The following is a 19,046-nucleotide window of genomic DNA, read 5'->3' on the forward strand; positions in this document are numbered from 1 at the left end:
ACTTCATTTTTATGCTTGTTTTCTTTTGTACTGTACACTGCACCACCAAAAGCTACAATTTTGATTTTAATTAAGGTGGACCTCATTGAAATCTTTTATTCCATTTTTGACACAAGGCTGGACTCTGAATTTTCTGTAATGCATCCTGATTTCTGTTGGTTGGACCTTAAATGTGGATACCTTTATTTGATTCTGAGATGGGTTTGTATTTTGAATAGTGTGCTTTTGCTCTAAACAGAGGATTTGGTTTCCACATTTATTTTACTTTTCATGTCCACGTTTCCTTGGAGCACTCATTTATCTTCACTGGTGTAGGCTTGACTCCTTGCTTCATTTCCCTCCCAGAACTATTTCTCACCATTTGCACAAGCTCCATCTTCCCTGGGGAGGACAACCCCTCCTACTCTTTCCTCAAAGCTCTCATCTCTGACAGACTGACTTAAGAAGGATAAAAGGATCTTATCCATCCACGAGGGCACAGAATCATCACCTCCTGCAGGCTCCACCTCTTACTACTGCTGCATTGGGGGTTGGATTTCAACATGGATTTTGGAGGGGATACAAACATTCACATTATAGCAGCAATGAGTTATATTCCACATGAAGATGCAGAGGACCTTCCATTTTTCTTAACACTAAGGAGTGTGCTGGTGAGAGGACACTTCTGCGATGAGAAGCTCTGTGGTGGCAGTTCCAGGGCTGCAGGAGGACATGCCATTGCAGAATTGGCTTATGGGATTAGGCATCAATAAATTTCATGGGATTGTGAACTAACAGAGACCAGGAGGCAGTCCTTGGCTACCAGAAGCCAAGAAGATCAGTTATTGTGGGGAAAACTAAAGTGGAGAGGCGGCCAGGGAGTGATCTCCACAGAGCCCTGTGGAATGTGATGTGAGGGGCAAGACAGATGGCAAGCAAACAAGGACATTATTTCATTTATGCAAATAGAAGAAGTCAAGGATGAATGATCAGGAGGCTGAGGGCAGCTGTCCAATCACCAAACCATGATCCTTTGTTCCATTTCCAGACTTACACTAGTTTTTCAGCCTGTAAACTGATGACTAAAGGAAAGTCCAGGTCTTTAGGAAGCAGGACTTTACCATATTACAGCTAGCATGTACAGTAATGATCCAGCCAATCTGTCACCAGAGGGACCTGTGGCCACTCACTTGGAGAATACAAAAGAGAAAGGTGTGGGGCAGCTGACCTTCAAAATGGAATCTGTGGTTCTAACCTCCTAGACTGCACACCTCTGTGTGGTCCTTGTCCATGCTAAATAAGGCTGAGCTGTGTCACCAACAGACAATGTGGAAGCAAGAGAGTGTGCCTTCTAATACTAAGCCATAAATACATGATGGCTTCTCTCTTGCTCTTTCTTAAAGATCAATGCGTCTGGGAAAGGCCAATGGACATCTCATAAGGACACTCACATCAGCCTTTCCAACGGTTCAAGTGTTCTGGTCTCCTGGCAGCAGCCAGCGTGAAGTTGCCAGTGCCAACTCTTGGAATGGGATGATTGAACCTCAGTAAAACTTTCAACTGGCAGCAATCTCATGAGAGATCCCTGAGCAGAACAACCCAGGAAAGTCATTCCCAAATTCCTGACCCATAGAAACTCTGTGAAGATAATGTTTATTGCTATTTGAAGCTCCTATATTGGAGATAATTTGTTATACATTGATAAATAATTAATATAGGGAAATACCCAAACACTTCAATGACTATTAGGCCTGAATTGATACCCAAAGACCTGAAACCTCATCATGAATCCCCTGATGAAGTGGGGGTGGATAGGGGTGAGCAATGGAGTTTCGACCCAGGTCAAGGCCACTGAATCTATGGATTCATGGGGTGGTTTTCCCCACAGTTTCCAAATATACAATTTGTAATGGTCAATTTGAATTGTCAACTTGATTGCATTAAGAGATGCCAATGATCAAGAGATTTATGGGTGTGTCAATGAGGGTGTGTCTAGGAGTGATTGGCATGTGGGATGGCCAACTGAAATGGAGACCCTCCCTAAGCATGAGCAGCACCGTCCAATAGGATGATGGCTTGGATGGAATAAAAGTTGGAATAACAAGGAAGCAGCAGCAGATGCAAGCTTGATTCTTCTCGGGTTCTTGATTGCTGCTGTGATCATCTGAGGATATTGACTCTTGATTCTTCACTCTTCCAAGGAGGACTCTGCCAGTGCTTCTCCGGAAGCCTTCTGTGTCAGACTAGGGTGGCACCATTGATCCCTCTTGTTCTGAGGCTTCAGCCTCTTGTACTGTGCAGCTACTACTTCATCCAGCTCTCCAGCCTGCAGATGGCCACTGTGAACTATCCAGCTTCAGGTTATGTAAGCCAACCTAATAAATCCCCTTTTTATAATTATACTTCCTGTTGATTTTGTTCCTCTACAGAACCCTAACTAATACACAAATGGAATGGACATATCTGGTACCTGTTAACAACTGCTGCATTGATTATCTGGAGTAAAAGATATTATAGGGAGGAAGGCCAAGTGGAAGACCCTAAAACTGAAAGACAATTGCACATCTCACGAGAAATGCCAGAGATTAGTACCACGCTTAAATACTTAAAGAATACAGGTGTGATTATCCCCAGCATATCTCCATGTCATTCAGCAGCCTGGCCTCTGCAAAAAAACACTGGATCCAGGACAATGAGAGTGACAATTGCAAATTCCAATAGAAGTAGTCCAAATCGCAACTGCCAAAGCAGCACTGTTACTAAAATAGGTGAATGCAGACTTTAATATGTGGTATGTGACTATCAATCTGGTGAATGCTTCCTTTTCTAGTATCATCAGAAAGGAGAAAAATTAAGTTTGCCATCACTCAGGTCAGATAATAGTATCTGCCCTCTCTCATGTATAGTCCAAAGACCAACTGGGCATCCTGTAGGACATTACCTGGTCCCCTGTTTCAATGCCTCACGTCAATGGGATGGATGAGTAAGCAGAAGCAAGTGGACTGGAGGTTTTAGAGAGACACATGGGCTCTGAATCTTGTGTTTCAGAAGCCTGTCACTTCAGCCCTATGAGTCTAGTGTTCTAAGGCAAGCTGGGCATTCACTTCGAGGTCAAGCACAAATGATTGCATCTTGCAGTTCCCATGATGAAGAAGAAAGCACAACATTGGTAGGTCTCCTCGTTTCTGGGAGCACCTATTTTATATGTGAGAATACTCTTTTGACACATAGACTGGGATACAAAGAAGGCTGCCAGTGGTAAGGTGTAGAAGAGAGAGATCTGTTGAGGATCCAGGCTATTGTGCAAACAGCCCTGCTGCTTGGGCCAAACGATTCCGCAGACCTTGGGTAATTAGTGACATCAGTGGCATGAAAAAGCTGCCAGGTGTGGCTTACTGTAAGCCTCACTGGGAGAATCAGAGCAGATCCCTAAGATTCTGCAGCAAGGTCCTGCCACCTAAAGTGGAAAACCTCACACTCTTCAGGGAAGAGCTGTCAGGGTTCTGCCACTGGCCTCTGGTAGAAAGGGAGCAGGTGGCAATGAACACCAAGTAGCCACTCTTCCTGCTCAGCACGGGCTGGGTCCTTCAGACTCACCAGGTTGTGAGGCTGGGAATGCTCAGTAGAATCCACTGCCAAGACAGAAAGACGCCAAGGTGAGGCCTGAGCAGGACCTGAAGGCCAAGTCAGATGCCCAAGCAGCCAGCCCAGGCTGCCCAGCCCCTGCCACTGCTGCCCCAGGGGCTGTCCCTCAGCTCAGTCTTATGGCTGCATCCAGGAAGAGCCACTGATGACTCACTGATAAGGTGGAAGAGGCATGAGCTTGGATCTCGGATGGTGTGTGTGGGTAAGAGCCACAATGCCTGTACTACAGCTGCACTGGGGTGGGCCTTAAAGACAGTGGGGGAAGCCCTGTGGATGGAGCTTCCGTGTGCACTGGGTCATCTTCCTGGTGTAGGTACAGAATATCCATTCCCTCCCTCCCTCCCAGTCTCTCTCTCTTCCTTCCTTCTTGTTCTAATTTATCATCACCCATATATTTATCTATTTTCCCATCTATCTATATAGCTACTAAGTACCATCTAACTTTCTATTTCTTTATTCTTATCATCTATTTTCATCTGTCATCTATCTGTTGGTCTATGTATCTCTCTATAATCTACCAATTGTCTATATATCACCTATTATATCTATGATTCTATAATCATCTATTAACCTCTTTGTCAATCACCTGTTATCTGTCAATCATCCATCATAGATAGATCTACCTTCTACCTTTCTACACACGCAGAATGAACAACAGCAACAAATGGCTTGTCCAGAGGATCATGGGCCTGAAAGGGGAAAACCTGCAAAGTCAGGGATCAGGGGTGGAGGCATGCATGTGGCTGTAGGCACAAATATAACGCTCACCAGAAAGCCCCCACCAAATAGGCGCTGAACAGCCATGTCTGTTTTATTTTTTATTCTTTAAATTTTTTTTCTTAGTTGTAGTTGAAAACAATACCTTTATTTTATTATTTATTTGTATGTGGTGCTGAGGATCAAACCCAGCTGGCACATGTCAGGTGAGCGCTCTACCGCTGAGCCACAACCCCAGCCCCCTCTGTTTTATTTTAAATGTATCATTTTCTGACTTACGTCGTAGACGCTTTCCACTCTGATGTAAGACTGTTGTGCTAAGAACAATAACCAAAATAGCTTCTATTTTTGTAGTATATTTACATAGATTTGCCTCATTTTGTCCTGGCAACCATCATGGGACTTCAGAATGACAGGAAAGTTCTTCCCTTTCCAGATGAAGAAAGATGACGCTCAGAGATGATGAGCACCCTGCCCAGGGCAGTGGGGCCAACTGGTGAGCGAGATTCTGATCTGAGCATAAGACCTGCTTTGTGGTTCCTGGGGCTGCCTCTCTGTGCTGTGGAGGAGTCGACCAGCAGGGGGCGCCTGCCTCTTGTCCGCATCCGTCTATCTGTGCTAGGCAGGCTGCTATGATCAGGTCAGCTGGGGTGCCTTCCCTGAATAGGGAATGGGGAGTGGGCTCCGGCCCAGAGTGCTCTTCCTCTGTGTCTCTGTCTGCGGGTCACATGGTAGAGTTGCCCGGTGGGTGTGCTGACTCTCTAGGTCAACTACTGCAGGCTGTGCCCAGTCCCCAGTAAGAAATGGACAGCACTCTGCCAGCCACCACCAATAAGCTTAGGGCTAACACTAAGCCTTCCTTTCCTACAAATTTCCTATAAATATGGATCTTGCCATGGAGTCGCACCTTTGTGGCATGAATACTGCTTTCCAGTCTGCCCTTAGGTTACATACTTCTCTGGCAGGACCCAGTTTTGTTGTTTCTGTCTTTTGCCTTCTCATTCATTGTGGTGAATTACAAATTCATAACCACCACAACATTGTTTTGAATTCCTCCCAGGGGTCAGCACCATGCATAGTGCACATAACCAAAATTCCAGCCCTCATGGACATTCTGGAAAAGAAGACAAACAATAATCAAAATAAACAAACTATATGATTTGTGAGATGGCTGTAAGTGCCGTGAAGAAAAACAAAGCAACCAAGGGGAAGAGGAAGGTGGGGTGCAGGGGGTGGGGAGAAGTCTGGGGATATTTGCATTGTAGAGCAAAGGTCAGAGAAAAGGCACACAGAGAAGGTAACATATGAGTAAAGACTAGAAGTTGGTGAGAGAGCAGCACTGTAGTTATCTGGAGGAAAGATACTCCAAGGATGTGAATATGTAATGCACCCACTGGGGGAGCAGCCAGTGTGGCTGGAGTAGAGTGGGTGGGAGGGGGAGGGGGAGGGGAGGGGAAAACCATGATGGGGGAGAGAAGCAAGTGGGGTGCAGATCCTGGGACCTTGTAGAGTCAGGGGAAGACGTTGGAATTGATGTAAGATGGCACATTGCTTCCAGAGGAGAAATGCATGCACGGGAGACTGTGTGATGGTGTCTTCCCCATAGAATATTCTAGATTTTATTCGTCCTCAATAGCCTCTACCAGGGATTTGGAGTCAGGGACCAAACACCAAGATGTGAAGTCCTAAAGACTTAGGCTGCCTTATAGTGGAATGTCGGGGTACACTCTTCTTCCTGAAATAGCCATTCCATTCAGCTCTGAGGGACTGAAGGAGGCACATCCATGGTGAGTGGTGCTTTCCTGCGGGGGAGAGGGGCAGCTATGGATATCCCTCCACATTTGCTGGAGCTGAGCATCTACAATGTGCCACACAGGCACAGGTGCTGGGATATAAGTCCCTGCCTTCTTGGACCTTAAATCCAAGAAGGAGCAACAGCGAACACATAGACAGCTGATGTGCATTCTTCTAGTGCCTAAGGATGAATAGCAATGGCAGAATGAGCAGGATGTGGGACACAGAGTGGTGACCAGGAAACCCAGGACAGTCTCCCAACTTCTTATGGAGAGACCAGGGACCTGTGTGAAGTGAGGAACTTCAGAAGGTGTACAAGAGCTGTGTTGCTGGCAGAGTATTATGGACTCAATATTTGTATCCCCATACTCCAAATTTGTATGTTTAAGCCTTTTTTTTTTTCAGAGTAGAAATTAGAAGTTTATTAAAGGACAGCAGAAAAGACTTCTCCCGGAGGAAGAAGGGGAACCAAGAGGTGGAATCCGTGGAAGGGATGTTGTCTCCCCTTTTTATAGTTCTTTCAGTGATGGAATGTAGGTGGGAAGGCCCGAGGGGTGGGACACAGGTGGGCCAAAGAAGTAATCTGGTCAGGAAGGACTTCTGAGTCAGCACCTTTTCGCTGGGGCTGTTCATTAACATTTCTTTGAGGTGGACTTTGGCCTAGGGCCTTTTCGGGACTTCATTAACATTCCATGAGTTGTCCTGCGTTTCCCGGAATCATTGCCAGCATGGCCTCCATTTTAGATTTCACTCGATATTAGACCCGGATTTATCTAACTACACTGACTACCTAACTTTAAATCTGGCTTCATTCCCCCCTCTAAGTTGGGAACTCCTTACTGCTGTAAGGAAGGGGGGCGAAGAAGATCTTTCTGGCTTCTTCAGGCTGAAAAGGGACGGTGTGGGGCAAGCAGTTTGGAGTCCCCCTTTAAAAATCGGGTCTATCGAGTGGTCCATGATAGACGTCTGATTGAGAAGTAATAGGCTGGAGGGCCATTTGAGTGGTGGATGGTCTATAAGAGAAACAAGAATTCATTAGTACTGGAACCATATCGATGCAGCAGCAATAAATGCCATACCACAGGAATATGCCAATGAGTATGATGGCAAAGACAAAGACTAACAATGTTTTCCACCAGGAAGTACCAAGAACCAGGAGCTAAGATATTGTTTCCATGACAAAGTTGCTGAGGACATGGCTTCTATCTGAGCATGTAAATCTTTAAGGACATTTGTCACATTGCCAGAAATGTCAGGGATGTAAACACAACATTTAACGGTTACAGACGTTCTTTCCCTTAAGATATAGTTTAATAATTTAATGTCATCTGGTCTTGCAAAATCCTTTTACTAGTATGACCTCTGTGTCTAATAGAGAAATCTTTAATTCTGTTACTGAGGGCTGGATAACCATACTTGCAAACACTAAGCCTACCTGTGTAGGGTAGAAATAAAGGCCTTAAACTAAAAACTACTCTGGCAGTTCCTTTTGATAGTTATCAGGCATTCCTGTCTGAGAATCTCTTTTGTAGCCTCCAGTTTACTTAGTTTTGGAAGTTACATTTAACTATTATTATTATTTAAAATGTCCAGGAACAGCTGTGCTTTGGCTTTGACTGTCTTTGCTAAGTGTTTAAGATGAAGCAAGTCAAACTGACTTTTGTTTTTATCTATTGTTAACAGTCAGCTGAGCTTCCCTGGGAGTCCTCGGGAACTTCACAGCAGCTTCTCAGTTCTGCTAGTGCCATTGCGCTAGGATGGGTCCAGGCCTTGCTTGACCATGTGGCTTCCCTTGGAAGCATCAGGAATGTCTCCCTTTTGTGATGACCCTCCTCTTCACAGCAAATGCACTGATTGGCTTTCTGTCCTCCACTGGTCTCATTAATCTCCCTGATCGGGAGGTTATGTGGCCTATGTTTAAGCCTTAATCTGCAATGTGATGGTTTTTGGAGGTGAGTTTTTGGGAGGTAACTAGGATTATTTGAGGTCATAAGAATGGTACCCTCATGACTCATGAAGGCTGCCTAGTCTAGTTATTCTGTTATGGAAGCCTGAGCTGATGGAGACACAGGTCCAAGGCTCAACAACACACAGGCAGCAAGGCCCATGGCTCTGAGTAGGGAAGCGCTTGGTAGCTCTCAGGAGAAGCAGGAGGGTGGTTGATTTGCTCTCAGAATGTGAAAAACTGGAGGGAGGCAGGGGCCCCAGCAGGATAATGCAATTGTGGTATCTTTTCTGCAGGGGTCAACTGAACAGTTAAGGGGGCAGGGAGATAATGTGATCTGTTTCCCAATTTTAAGGGGTGGTTTTGGCTTGTTGTGGAGGAAGCAAGGGACATTGATTAGGAGGTGAGAGGATGGTGACTTGAATAGTGTGATACAGGTGGGAGTCTGAGACGTAGGATTTGCTGATGGAGGAGGGAGCAAAGGATGACTGCTAGATTTTTGGTGAACTTAGGTGAAGCCCTAGGACAGGAGCAAGAAGTAGGGTGTGTGTGTGTGTGTGTGTGTGTGTTCCTAGGTGAAATCAGACAATGAAGAAGCTTAGCTACAGGACTCTGGATTCAGGGAAGAAATCCATCCTGGAGGTCATGTTTGCAATTTATTAGTAACAGGGACTTCTGGGACATTCTTCAGTGACTTCTGTGTTGTGATGATGACTGTAGTATGGATGGAAGAAGTGAACTAAACACTTTAGATGCATGATCTCACTCAATCCCCACAATCCCCTGATATTTCAGCAGATTAATGAAACTGAGGCACAGAGAAGTGCGTTGTCATGATTCATTTTTGAGAAGTGCTTCATTGCAGGGTACTGGTGACAGCCTGTTCCCCAACATGACAGGCTGCCTACATATACTTTATGAACGAGGAATCCTATCTTCCTCAGCCTCAGCGCTGTGCACATTCCACTGCTGGGTCTCGTGATGGGAATCATGGTGGACATGAGCTCTGGGGACATGGTTTCGAGTCCAGAGTCTGTTCTATGAGATAGACGCTTTATTTAGGACAATGAACGTACAGAGTGCTCAGGATGTCATCCGGGTGCTTTTTTCTCATGCCTGCTGTCTTTGGTTTCTGTCTGTTCCTTAGCCAGTTACCAGGCAGCTTCTGCCAGCCTAACCCCTTCTAGCCAACTCTCATTTCCTGGCCGTGCCAGCCTGATTACTTCTAATTGTCTCTGACTGCTTCCAGCTGGGTCTTCTAGCTGGCGTTCTGTGGGAGCACACAGACAGCCCCTCAGCCATATGGAAGGAGATGGGGAAGGAGAAGAGGAAGACGGAAGCAGCTGGTCCCAGTCAACCGAGAGGCTCTGCAAGGCTCTGCGGCCCTCTCTGATTGGTCATGTTTTTTAAAGGGTTAACTCATCCAAGTTGGAGAATGGCCCTTCTTTGACAAATGATTATATTTATTGGTCCCCAAAGACAACCAACAACGTAACTAAAGATGCTCTTAGAGTTATTAGTAATGTCTCCCTCAGGATAGATGGGGTCTTGCTACCACGAGCAAGAAAACTTCACTTGAGAGTTAGTGAATGATTGTTTTCATTCATTCAACAAATATTGATTGAATAATGACCATGTCTCAGGCACTGTGATTTAGGCATTGTAGGGCAAATAAAAATAAAATCACACTTAGCCCCATGCCCTTAATTATTCTAAAAGTGAAGAAAGACATTCACAATAAATACTATGTGAGACACGAGAAGCAGATGAAATGCATGCTATGGAGTAAGAGAAGAAAAGGGTGATTAGTTTCTTGCAGCTCATTGGTTGGAGAGGAGAATACCTGTGCCAGGTGAGAATGGGTCAGAGACAGCAGACTGGTGGTGAGTATAGCATGGGTAAAGGTGTGGAAGTAGAGAAATCCAAACCTGCACGAAGATAGCTGGTATGTAATGCCCAGAAGATCCCAAAGGTGGAGAAAGCCAGAATTGAGTTTGGGCTAGTTCTAGTCAATCAGATATTTCCTGCATCTCTAATATTAGGGCAATGCAATGTTCTGTGTACCAATTCCGGAGTCATTCCTTATTAAACATGCCCATTTCGGAAATCAGGACCTGTAGTTCAAAATGCAGTGGCTAAGCCTAGGCAGAGTAGGATTTGGACTTCTCTTTGGCATCCATCCCAGTTGATGGAATTAGCAGTGAACTTGAATCAAACCCAAGCAGCAGGCTTGAAAAAGATTTAATAGGCCTGGATTTTCTCTCCTTTTCACCCCTTTCCTGACCTCCACCTTGAAAGGATAATTGAAACATTTTAGGAAAGAAGATCTCTATTTCATTGTGTCTTCCACAATTTGCATGGAGTTTTGTTTTTGCCATAAAGATACTTTGATGAACAATCTCTGAAATTTGCCTTAAACTGTAATAAATAAATCTCTAAATTTTCATAGTTATGTCATAAAATTAAATTCTTTAAAAATGAATACAACATTGGAGAGACTCCAAAACCTTTTCTGATGGAAGATTTAGAATGGTTTTGATCCTAAAGTAACCTCCATATTCCTCATTCATTAAACATTTGTTGAACATCTACTCTGCCGCCGGTCACCATCTCTCTCCCACGTTGCTTGTCCTCTTAAAATCTGATTACTAAATTAGAAACGCGAAAGCCTGCAGAAATTGTAGGTGTAGACCAGGGATTTAAAAAAAAAAAGTCCCTTAAACACAGCAAGAGAAAAAAATTAAAGTGTATCTTTAATATAGGAAAACAGAGCGAACCAACAGAAACCACAAAATGCTCCATCATAATAACAAGGTTGGTGATATGTGGCACGAGTGGTTCAAAGTACCATATTCGAAATCATATCTATTTAAAATAGAAAATTGGTGTTTCTCTGGGTTACTTTTCAGATGGTCTGGGAGCCCCCAAGCCTGGATTAACGATGGCTCTATGCCCCTCCCCCAGTTTCCCAGCACTGAGGTGGATTGATGTCATACTTGTTTACTGAGGAGTAAACAATGAAAGGAACTTCGTTAGGACCAAATCCGAGGTTAAGTTTGCATTAAACGCGGGCACCTCAACAGGTAGCATTTTACAAATGTCTCCCTCCTACCTACTCTGCAGCTTCTCCCTTAGAGAATTCCTCATTTTTCGGTTCAGGAAGATGTTGGAGATCCTGAAGAGGGTCTGTGTCGTCAGAGCAGCTGCAATTGTTTATGCGAGATGAACATAGCCCCAGCGCTCATAGAACAAAAGCTCCGAGGTGCGGCGTGCTCACGTCCAGCTCAACCTGCACTCAAAGGCAGCATTTCAACCCGAGGCAAAGAAGGTGTAAACGTACACGTAGAGGCAGCAGACGCCCTGATTCCTACGTTGCAGCCGCTACTATTACGCTGGCGGCTGCTCCTCCTTCAATACAGCAATCGGGTCTGCGTGTGAACAGGGGCACTCGTCCTGCCACCTCCCCCATCCTTTCTTGGACCCATCCATCTAGCCATCCATCCAGGGTCCAGCGGGTCCTATCGTGCGCCAGGCTCTGAGCTGAGCACTCAACCCAATCCACAGTTCACAGGGTTCCCTCCCTTCCCCACTTCCCGGGTGGGTGCGGCTGGTGGGCGGGGGTGGGTATTTCACTGCCCAAAGGTCCAGAAAACCCAAACCCAGAATCTGGGTAAGCCGCAGAGAGGAAGACTGCCGGACTTGGGCGGTCCGGGAGCGCGCGTCTCCGAGGCCGCGCAGGGTCCCCCAGTCTGGTGCTCAGGTGGCTCCGCCGCCCACTTCGGCGCTCCCCTCCCCTTTCCAGCTAGGGGCGAGTTTGGCTGTTGCGCGCGGGGAAGGAGGGGCTACGAGGGATTTGAAAGTGCACAGGCTGCGGAGTGGAGCTCGCATCTGTTCCCGCCGCCCGCGACCGGATTAAATTTCTGCAAATTCAAACTGAATGGGGCTTTCTTCTACTGCCTTCCAGAGGGCGCTTGCAGCCCGCCGCGAGTTCCTCTCGGGCGGGAGCGTCTGCCCAGCGCACGGCTAGGAGCAAACCAGCCGGACCCGAGCCTGTGAGGGCCAGACGGCTGCTGCTAGGGCGGAGGCGGAGGCGGCGCCCGGGCTCCGGGACCCAGCCACCGACCGCACCTCTTCCCGGGCGTGCAGATCCCTGCGAACCCGAGTAGGGGGACTGTCATCAACCCCCTGGACGGTATCGGGGGCGGGATCGCGGGTCCTGAAAGGAGCCCGGGCGACCCTCGGAGGAAGAACTTCTTGGGGGCGGGTCCCGGATCGCCCCGTCGCCTGGGCGGCCGCTATTGTCTGCGCGCTGCTCTCGGTGGCGCTGGGGGCGTGAGCGCGGCGGCCCCAGGAGCTGGGCACCGAGACCCGGGCCGGGCGGGGCCGTGGTTGGGGTGGCGGCGGGAGGAGCTGGGGCAGCTTGGGAGCCGGAGAAGGAGGAGCTGCACGCGCGGGAGCCTAGTCCGAGCGGCGCGGGCTGCGGGCAGGCGGGATGCCGGCGGCGGCGGGAGATGGGCTCCTGGGCGAGCCGGCGGCGCCGGGTAGTGGCGGCGGCGCGGAGGAGGCGGCCAGGCCGGCGGCGGCCTGTGAGGGAAGTTTCCTGCCGGCCTGGGTGAGCGGCGTGCCCCGCGAGCGGCTCCGCGACTTCCAGCACCACAAACGCGTGGGCAACTACCTCATCGGCAGCAGGAAGCTGGGCGAGGGCTCCTTCGCCAAGGTGCGCGAGGGGCTGCACGTGCTGACCGGAGAGAAGGTGAGCTTCCTGGGCGCCGGCCTCTGGCCCGCGGGTTACGGGCTCCGGGAGGGAGCGGACAGCCGGACCCTGCAGAGAGCATGGCACCGGGAGTACCAAAGCATCGTCCCGGGCCAGGCGCCCCCCAGTCCACCTGGCTTTTCTCTCTGGCCAAAAGAGGGGTCGAGCTAAACGCGCACTCAGCCCTCTCCGTAGGAGGTCATCTGGCACCCACTGATGGGTGGTCTGGGGTCATTTTCCTGGGGCGGGGTGGGGGGTGGCGACCGACTCACCGCGAAGTGGTCCCACGTATCCTTTTTGCTTTTCGAAAGGCGCCACCTGGCGGACACCAGAGCAGGAGGGTCAGGGCGCAGGAGTTCGGGGACTCTGCGCTCTCTGTGGGTAGGGGAGACAGATCCTTCGAGAGGCAAGAATAAGAGATAGAGGACCTGACTCTTACGTGCGAGGCGGAAGGGCCGATATAGCCCGCCTTAGGGGTGGCTTAAGGTTTGATCCCTTTCTAGGCTCTGGGGAGGAGCTGGGGAAAGGCTGAAACCCTACAGATATTCCTCTTCACCTCTGGGCTGGGGCAGCTAGGGGATTTTTGTGCACAGAAGATTTCACATACCCTCCCTACACTCCACCAGTCTGTTCCTCAACCTGCATTTCTCTCCATTTGCCCCTCCCACATCTGCATCCCATGAGCACCAGCCAATGCTCACCCCTACCACTTTCTCCCCTCCCCCCCATCCCTGGATCCCTCCCATCCCTGGGTGGCAGCTTTCTTGCAGACCCTGCTTCTTGCAGGTATAGATCCACACAGACATCCCCCAGACTTTAGAGGTTGGGAGTTGTGTTCTTATCTTTCTAGAAAAGGGGCAAGTAAAGGAAGCCCTCCTCAAGACACGGAGGGACACCTCTCTGGCCAAGTCAGAGTGGGATGAGGTGATCCCTTTCCAGGCCAGGTGTAACTTGAGAAGAAACCCTAGAGACCACTTAGTTTTGAGGCTGGGTCAACCCCGGCTGTGAGGCGTCCCAGGCACGGAGTTGTCCCAGACTTGGAGCTATTCCAGGCTGCTCAGCTTATAGTCATCTAAGACTCAAGATTCCCCCCAGGCTGGGACTTGCTCACACTAAAGGGGAGCAGCCCCTCTTGGAGGGAGGAGGGAAGCTCAGGGCTTCCTAACTGGGCAAGTAGCCAGAGAGCCAAACCCTTCTGGCCTCAGAAGTGGATCCTCCATCCAGACTGCTGTGAACCTGGTGGCCAGGCAAGCTGCCCTGCCTGCCTTCCTGCCCCAGCCGCTCCTCACCTTTAGTTCGCCTCCCTATTCCCCACCTTGTCCTGGAGCCCCTTGCATTTGAGTGCACACCCCCATCATCCTTGTAAATTGTCGTTTATTTCTGTAGCCATTTCAATTGGGGGACCCCTTTATTTTGGGTGAGTGGGGTAAGAATGAGGAGTTTTAAAAGGTGCTTCTGGACTTCTATGCTAATGTGAGGATCCAGTATGAACTCACTACAGTAATCTTCAAAGAAAAAAATAAAAAAGCAAAACCAAAAAACCAAAGCCCTCCGAATTTCATTCTAGTCCAAAGGGAGCAAGGAACACCTTACTTCTTGGTTCGAGTGGGCTGTCCTCCTTACATATGGTGGGTCTGTTCAGGGCACATGGATGTCGCGCTAATTGGTGAGCTCACTTCTGTCCCTGTGTAAATGGGTGGTAGCATTTTATCTCATTTGGAACGTATAGGATTCTGTCTGGTCCTGATGTTTCCTCTCTAAATGTAGCAAAAAAAAAAAAAAAAAAAAAGAGGTGAGTCCCATGCAAACCAGGTAGTGGCAAACATTACGAGTTCACTTTGGGAGTACACTCATCTCCCTGCCCTGCCCGCAGCTTCCCTGGCTACTCTCCACTTTCCCTTGTTGGGCTGTGCCTCTGCTCCTCACCGGTACATTTTTGCTTCATAACATAAAGCTCTTGGCCTTGCTGAAGTGCCTGGGGATGTATTCAGAGCTCAGCCGCTACTCTGCTACTCACTACTCTGCTACTCGGAGTGATTGGGTTCTGGAGCCCGTTGCTGGGCCCCCTGGAATGCAGGGAATTACGGCCCAAATGAGTTCCAAATGAGGAGCTGGGTGACACCCCTAGTGTTCCGCTCCTCCCCCTCCCATTTTATCTTTCTTAATTGATGATTCTCACTTCATCTTTGCAATGAGAGGAGGTATTAATTGGATGTGAAATTATTTCCCTGGACCAATTGATTTGATCTAGTTAAGGACAGTGGTTCCTAGTGGGGAGGCAGAGGCCAGGGAGGGATGTTCATGTTGAAAAACTTGGTTTTCCAGCTCTGTTTCTCTCCAGCGTGAGAACCAGTGCTTCTGTGGCTGTAAGCAAGCATTAGGAGAAATCTGGATTTTAGTACACTCTGTTGTTGGCTTTAAAGAAACAATGGTGTCATTCATAGCATTTATCTCCCAAATTCAGCACCTTTAATGCTTAACTAATAGATGTGGAGTTTAGCAGATTGTAGAGATTAAAATGTGTGGTGGTTTTGTGTGTGTGTGTGTGTGTGTGTGTGTGGGCACAGAGCTCTTGCATGCATGACTCTGCTTGGGAAGGATCACAGAGTTAATGAGTCTCCATTCCCACTCTTGTTTTGGGTATTGCCTTACTAAGTTCCGACCAAAACAAAGGTGAAAGCAACCTCAGGCTATTTGCAACCACAAGTCCTTTTTAGAAGGAGCAGGCTTCAGCTGGGAAGCTGTACTAAAGGGAGCAGATCAATCAATCAGTGGCAGACCTTGATATGAAGGGAACCTGGAAGGCAACCCCCTTCCCCTACTTTTTCCTCCTTTCTTGGGGTGCATACTTTTTAGATAAAGTACTTTTCTCCTTTTCTGGGGGGGAGGGGTACCAGGGATTGAACTCAGGGGCACTCAACCATTGAGGCACATCCCCAGCTCTATTTTGTATTTTATTTAGAGACAGGGTCTCACTGAGTTGCTTGGCTTGGGAGGCTGGCTTTGAACACGCGATCCTCCTGCCTCAGCCTCTGAGCCGCTGGGATTACAGGCATGCGCCACGGTGCCTGGCTTCTACTTCTTTTTTAAAGGAAACAGCCTATATGGAAAGGGAAATGAAATCATGAACATGATTTAGAAATAGATGTATCCTGCTCACCCACCCCGAATGGAAGGATTCAGGGCAGGTTATCTTGGAAAATCAGTTCATGAAACAGGATAGGGAAAGAGAAGATGAGGGGGTGCCCTGGGTTTCTCCTGTTTCGTAGCTATGATCTCAAACTGTGTACTTTGTGTTGGGTGATTTCTGCCCAAATCTGGAGTACTGGTGGTCGAAGGCATCTGGGGAGGTGGTGATGGTGGTGATGTTTGTGTGCCTTTTCAGTGTGAAGCACATTTCCAAAACGCTGTGAGTGAAATTCTCTGTGTTTTGCCTGGAATTACTGTGAGTCTGGATGACAAAGGAACCACTTTTTCCTGCCTTTCTTTGAGGCTTTGATCCTATCTTATGCAGAGGCCTCTGTTGCTACTGGTGCTTGCAGGACAGTCTTTTACCTGCTCTGTCCTCTGAAGTTTGGAAGTAATTTGAATCTAGATGGCCCTTTGACTGCTTGAAAACAAAGGATGGCTTTAGGCTGAGACCTGATTGTGCCCCCTCTGGTTCTGAGTTAATGTAACCTCTGTAAAATCTGGCTTTAAAAATGAAAATTCGCTGGATCCTATGAAATTGTTAATTGGTCCATTCTCATTCAGGGCTGAACTGAGTTGATGTTTAGATCAGGAAAATGATCATAGAATTAGATTCTGAAAAGTATCTCAATGACTTTGAGACAGAGAACCAAGTTGCAGAGCAGGAGCTTGGAGTGAGGACTTGGGAAATCCCGGAGCACGTGTGCTTCCTGCCCCTGGTATTGGTAACTGACACCTAATGCACAGTCTCTGGCCCATAATAGATTATTATTACATTTGAAAAAATTGATAAAATATAGCTAGACAAGCATTATTGAGCAAAGTGTAAATGTGTATCGAGAGTAGAGCTGATTTGAAAGGCAGGCAAACTCATTATAAGGGCAATCAGAGTCACCCATTACCTTCTTTTGAGATTAAGAGACAAAATTGGGTACATAATGACTGCTTAGGATGTTTAAATATCTTGTTCCAACCTTTGGTTAAAGAAAAAGAAAAGCCTGTTTATCACTTCGTTATCTATTTGGGGCTAAAAATAAGGATTGCGCGCTTAGTAAGTTGCCAATAATCAGCATAGAGCATGACAGTGACAGATACCTGGAGTGAAGGAGTTACTAAAAATACAATTTACTATGTTTTGCAGAGCAGGAAATATGACTAATTTTAGAGTTGGCCTTTTGGCAGATCTCTTTTTAGCAAGTATTTCTGAAACAAACAGGTGTTAAACCCTGTATTTCTTTTTAAGTGCTAGAAATTTAAGGGGTAATAGCTCTGGGAACAAGAAATGCTTAGAGAACTGGAAATTCCTATTAATCCTCAGCAGGGACTTCTTGGCAAGAAGGAGGCGTTTGCAAAAGCACCTGCTCAGTGTGTCCTGGGTGACAAGGCAGTGCCTATAATTTCCCAGATTGCATGCTGCAGTTGCGGGCACATTCTTTTGAACTTTCTGCCTGCCTCATCTTTTTGAAGTACTTGGGAATGGTGGAAATTGGCACATAGAGCTGGGTTCCTAGTGTTCATTGATACAGGTCCCAGGGACTTCAAAGGGTGCTTCGAGTCAGCGTAACAGTGCAGAACGGTGCCCACGAAGAGGAGTACAACCCTACATTTTCTCTGCAGGAGTTGGTTCCCGTACCTAACAATCAGACTCGGGTCTGCAAGAATAGAGAATTGTGCATGCTGCCCATTGTCCCTGAGCAGCGTGGCAATCATCCATCCCAGAGCTTACCCTCCCAGGAGGGGTTGGGAGTGGCCAGACATGCCCACCCAAAGACATGGGCAGGCTGAGTGTTCTCTGTAGGAAGGCAGTTTGGACTTGAAGTATCATTTCTCTTGGAATATACACCCTGTCTCGGTTATTCATGGAAACCTAGAGACTTACTCTCTCAGCTAATTGCAACCCAGTAGTCAAGACTTATTTTATCTAAGTGCTGCTTCATTTGCTCAGCGAGGGCGCTGGCCACTTTCAACTGCTGACCTGCACTGAATTTCACGCCTTCTGATGGGGGTGCTACTGACTGGTAAGGTCCTAGCAGGAAGGAGGGAGTAACTCATGGCCTGAATGCTACCTGTGCAGTTTGATGCCTTGGCAAACCTGAGGGAGCTTTCACCTCTCCTTTATCATCCAGTGGTATTGAGAGTTTTGTGGCTTATTGAGAATGTGCCTTGCAGTTTCTCATTAGATGCTGGCAGCAACCTTGGGCAGGTGAGAACCAATTTGCTGGTGTTTTAACTTGCATTGCCTAAGGAGAGGGATGCTATTTTGGTTAGCCTTGTGTCACTGTGACCAAAAGACTTGACAAGAACAATTAGAAGAGGAAAAGTTTGGCTCATGATTTCAGAGATCTCAGTCCAAAGATGGCCGACTGTTGCCCTGGGCTCAAGGTGAGGCAGAACATCCTGGCAGATGGGTGTAGTGGAGGAAAGCAGCTCAGGACGCGGCAATCAAGAAGCAGCAAGAGCTTTGCTCACCAGGGTCATAATATATACCCCCAAAGGCATGTCCCTAGTGACCTACCTCCTCCAGCCACGTCTTACTACAGTAACCACCTAGCTAACTTAATGCACTGGGTAGGTTAGAATTCTCATAACCCAATCATTTCACCTCTAAACTTTCTTGCATTATCTCATACCTGGACTTTTGGGGGACACCTCATATCTAAACCGTAACAGATGCTCTGAGTAGATTTACTCTCTGACTTTCTTTGTTAGTTTGCCAGGATGACTATAACAAATGATCACCAGCAGTGAGGTTTAAACCGCAGAAATTTATACTTACAGTTCTGGAGGCCAGAAGTCCACAATGAATGACTGGAAACTGCTCTAGGGGAGAATCCTTCCTTGCCTCTTCTGGCTTTTCTGGTGCTTGCTAGCAGTCCTTGGAATCCCTAGTTAGTAGCTTCAATGCTCCAATCTGTGTTATCTCCTATGTTTTTTCCTCTGAGTGTCTCCTCTGTTTCCAAATTTCCTTATCCATCTCCTTATAAGGACACCAGCCATAGGATTTAGGGTCTACCCTCATAGTAT

At 47.5% G+C, this 19,046-nt stretch overlaps 1 protein-coding gene across 1 annotated transcript in view; it reads left to right on the plus strand.

The window, feature by feature from the left end:
- The first annotated feature begins 11,775 nt into the window (after positions 1 to 11,775).
- Positions 11,776 to 19,046, plus strand: part of Hunk (hormonally up-regulated Neu-associated kinase) — a 100,698-nt gene continuing 93,427 nt past the window's right edge. The window contains exon 1 of the mRNA XM_046439102.2: positions 11,776 to 12,833. Coding sequence (XP_046295058.1) covers positions 12,573 to 12,833 — 261 coding nt within the window. The 5' untranslated portion in view covers positions 11,776 to 12,572. The remainder of the gene's footprint in view (positions 12,834 to 19,046) is intronic.

This window comes from Marmota monax, unplaced genomic scaffold (assembly GCF_021218885.2).
Source record: "Marmota monax isolate L192 unplaced genomic scaffold, Marmota_monax_Labrador192_F-V1.1 WCK01_AAM20220418_F8-fsc00125, whole genome shotgun sequence".
Lineage (NCBI taxonomy): Eukaryota > Metazoa > Chordata > Mammalia > Rodentia > Sciuridae > Marmota > Marmota monax.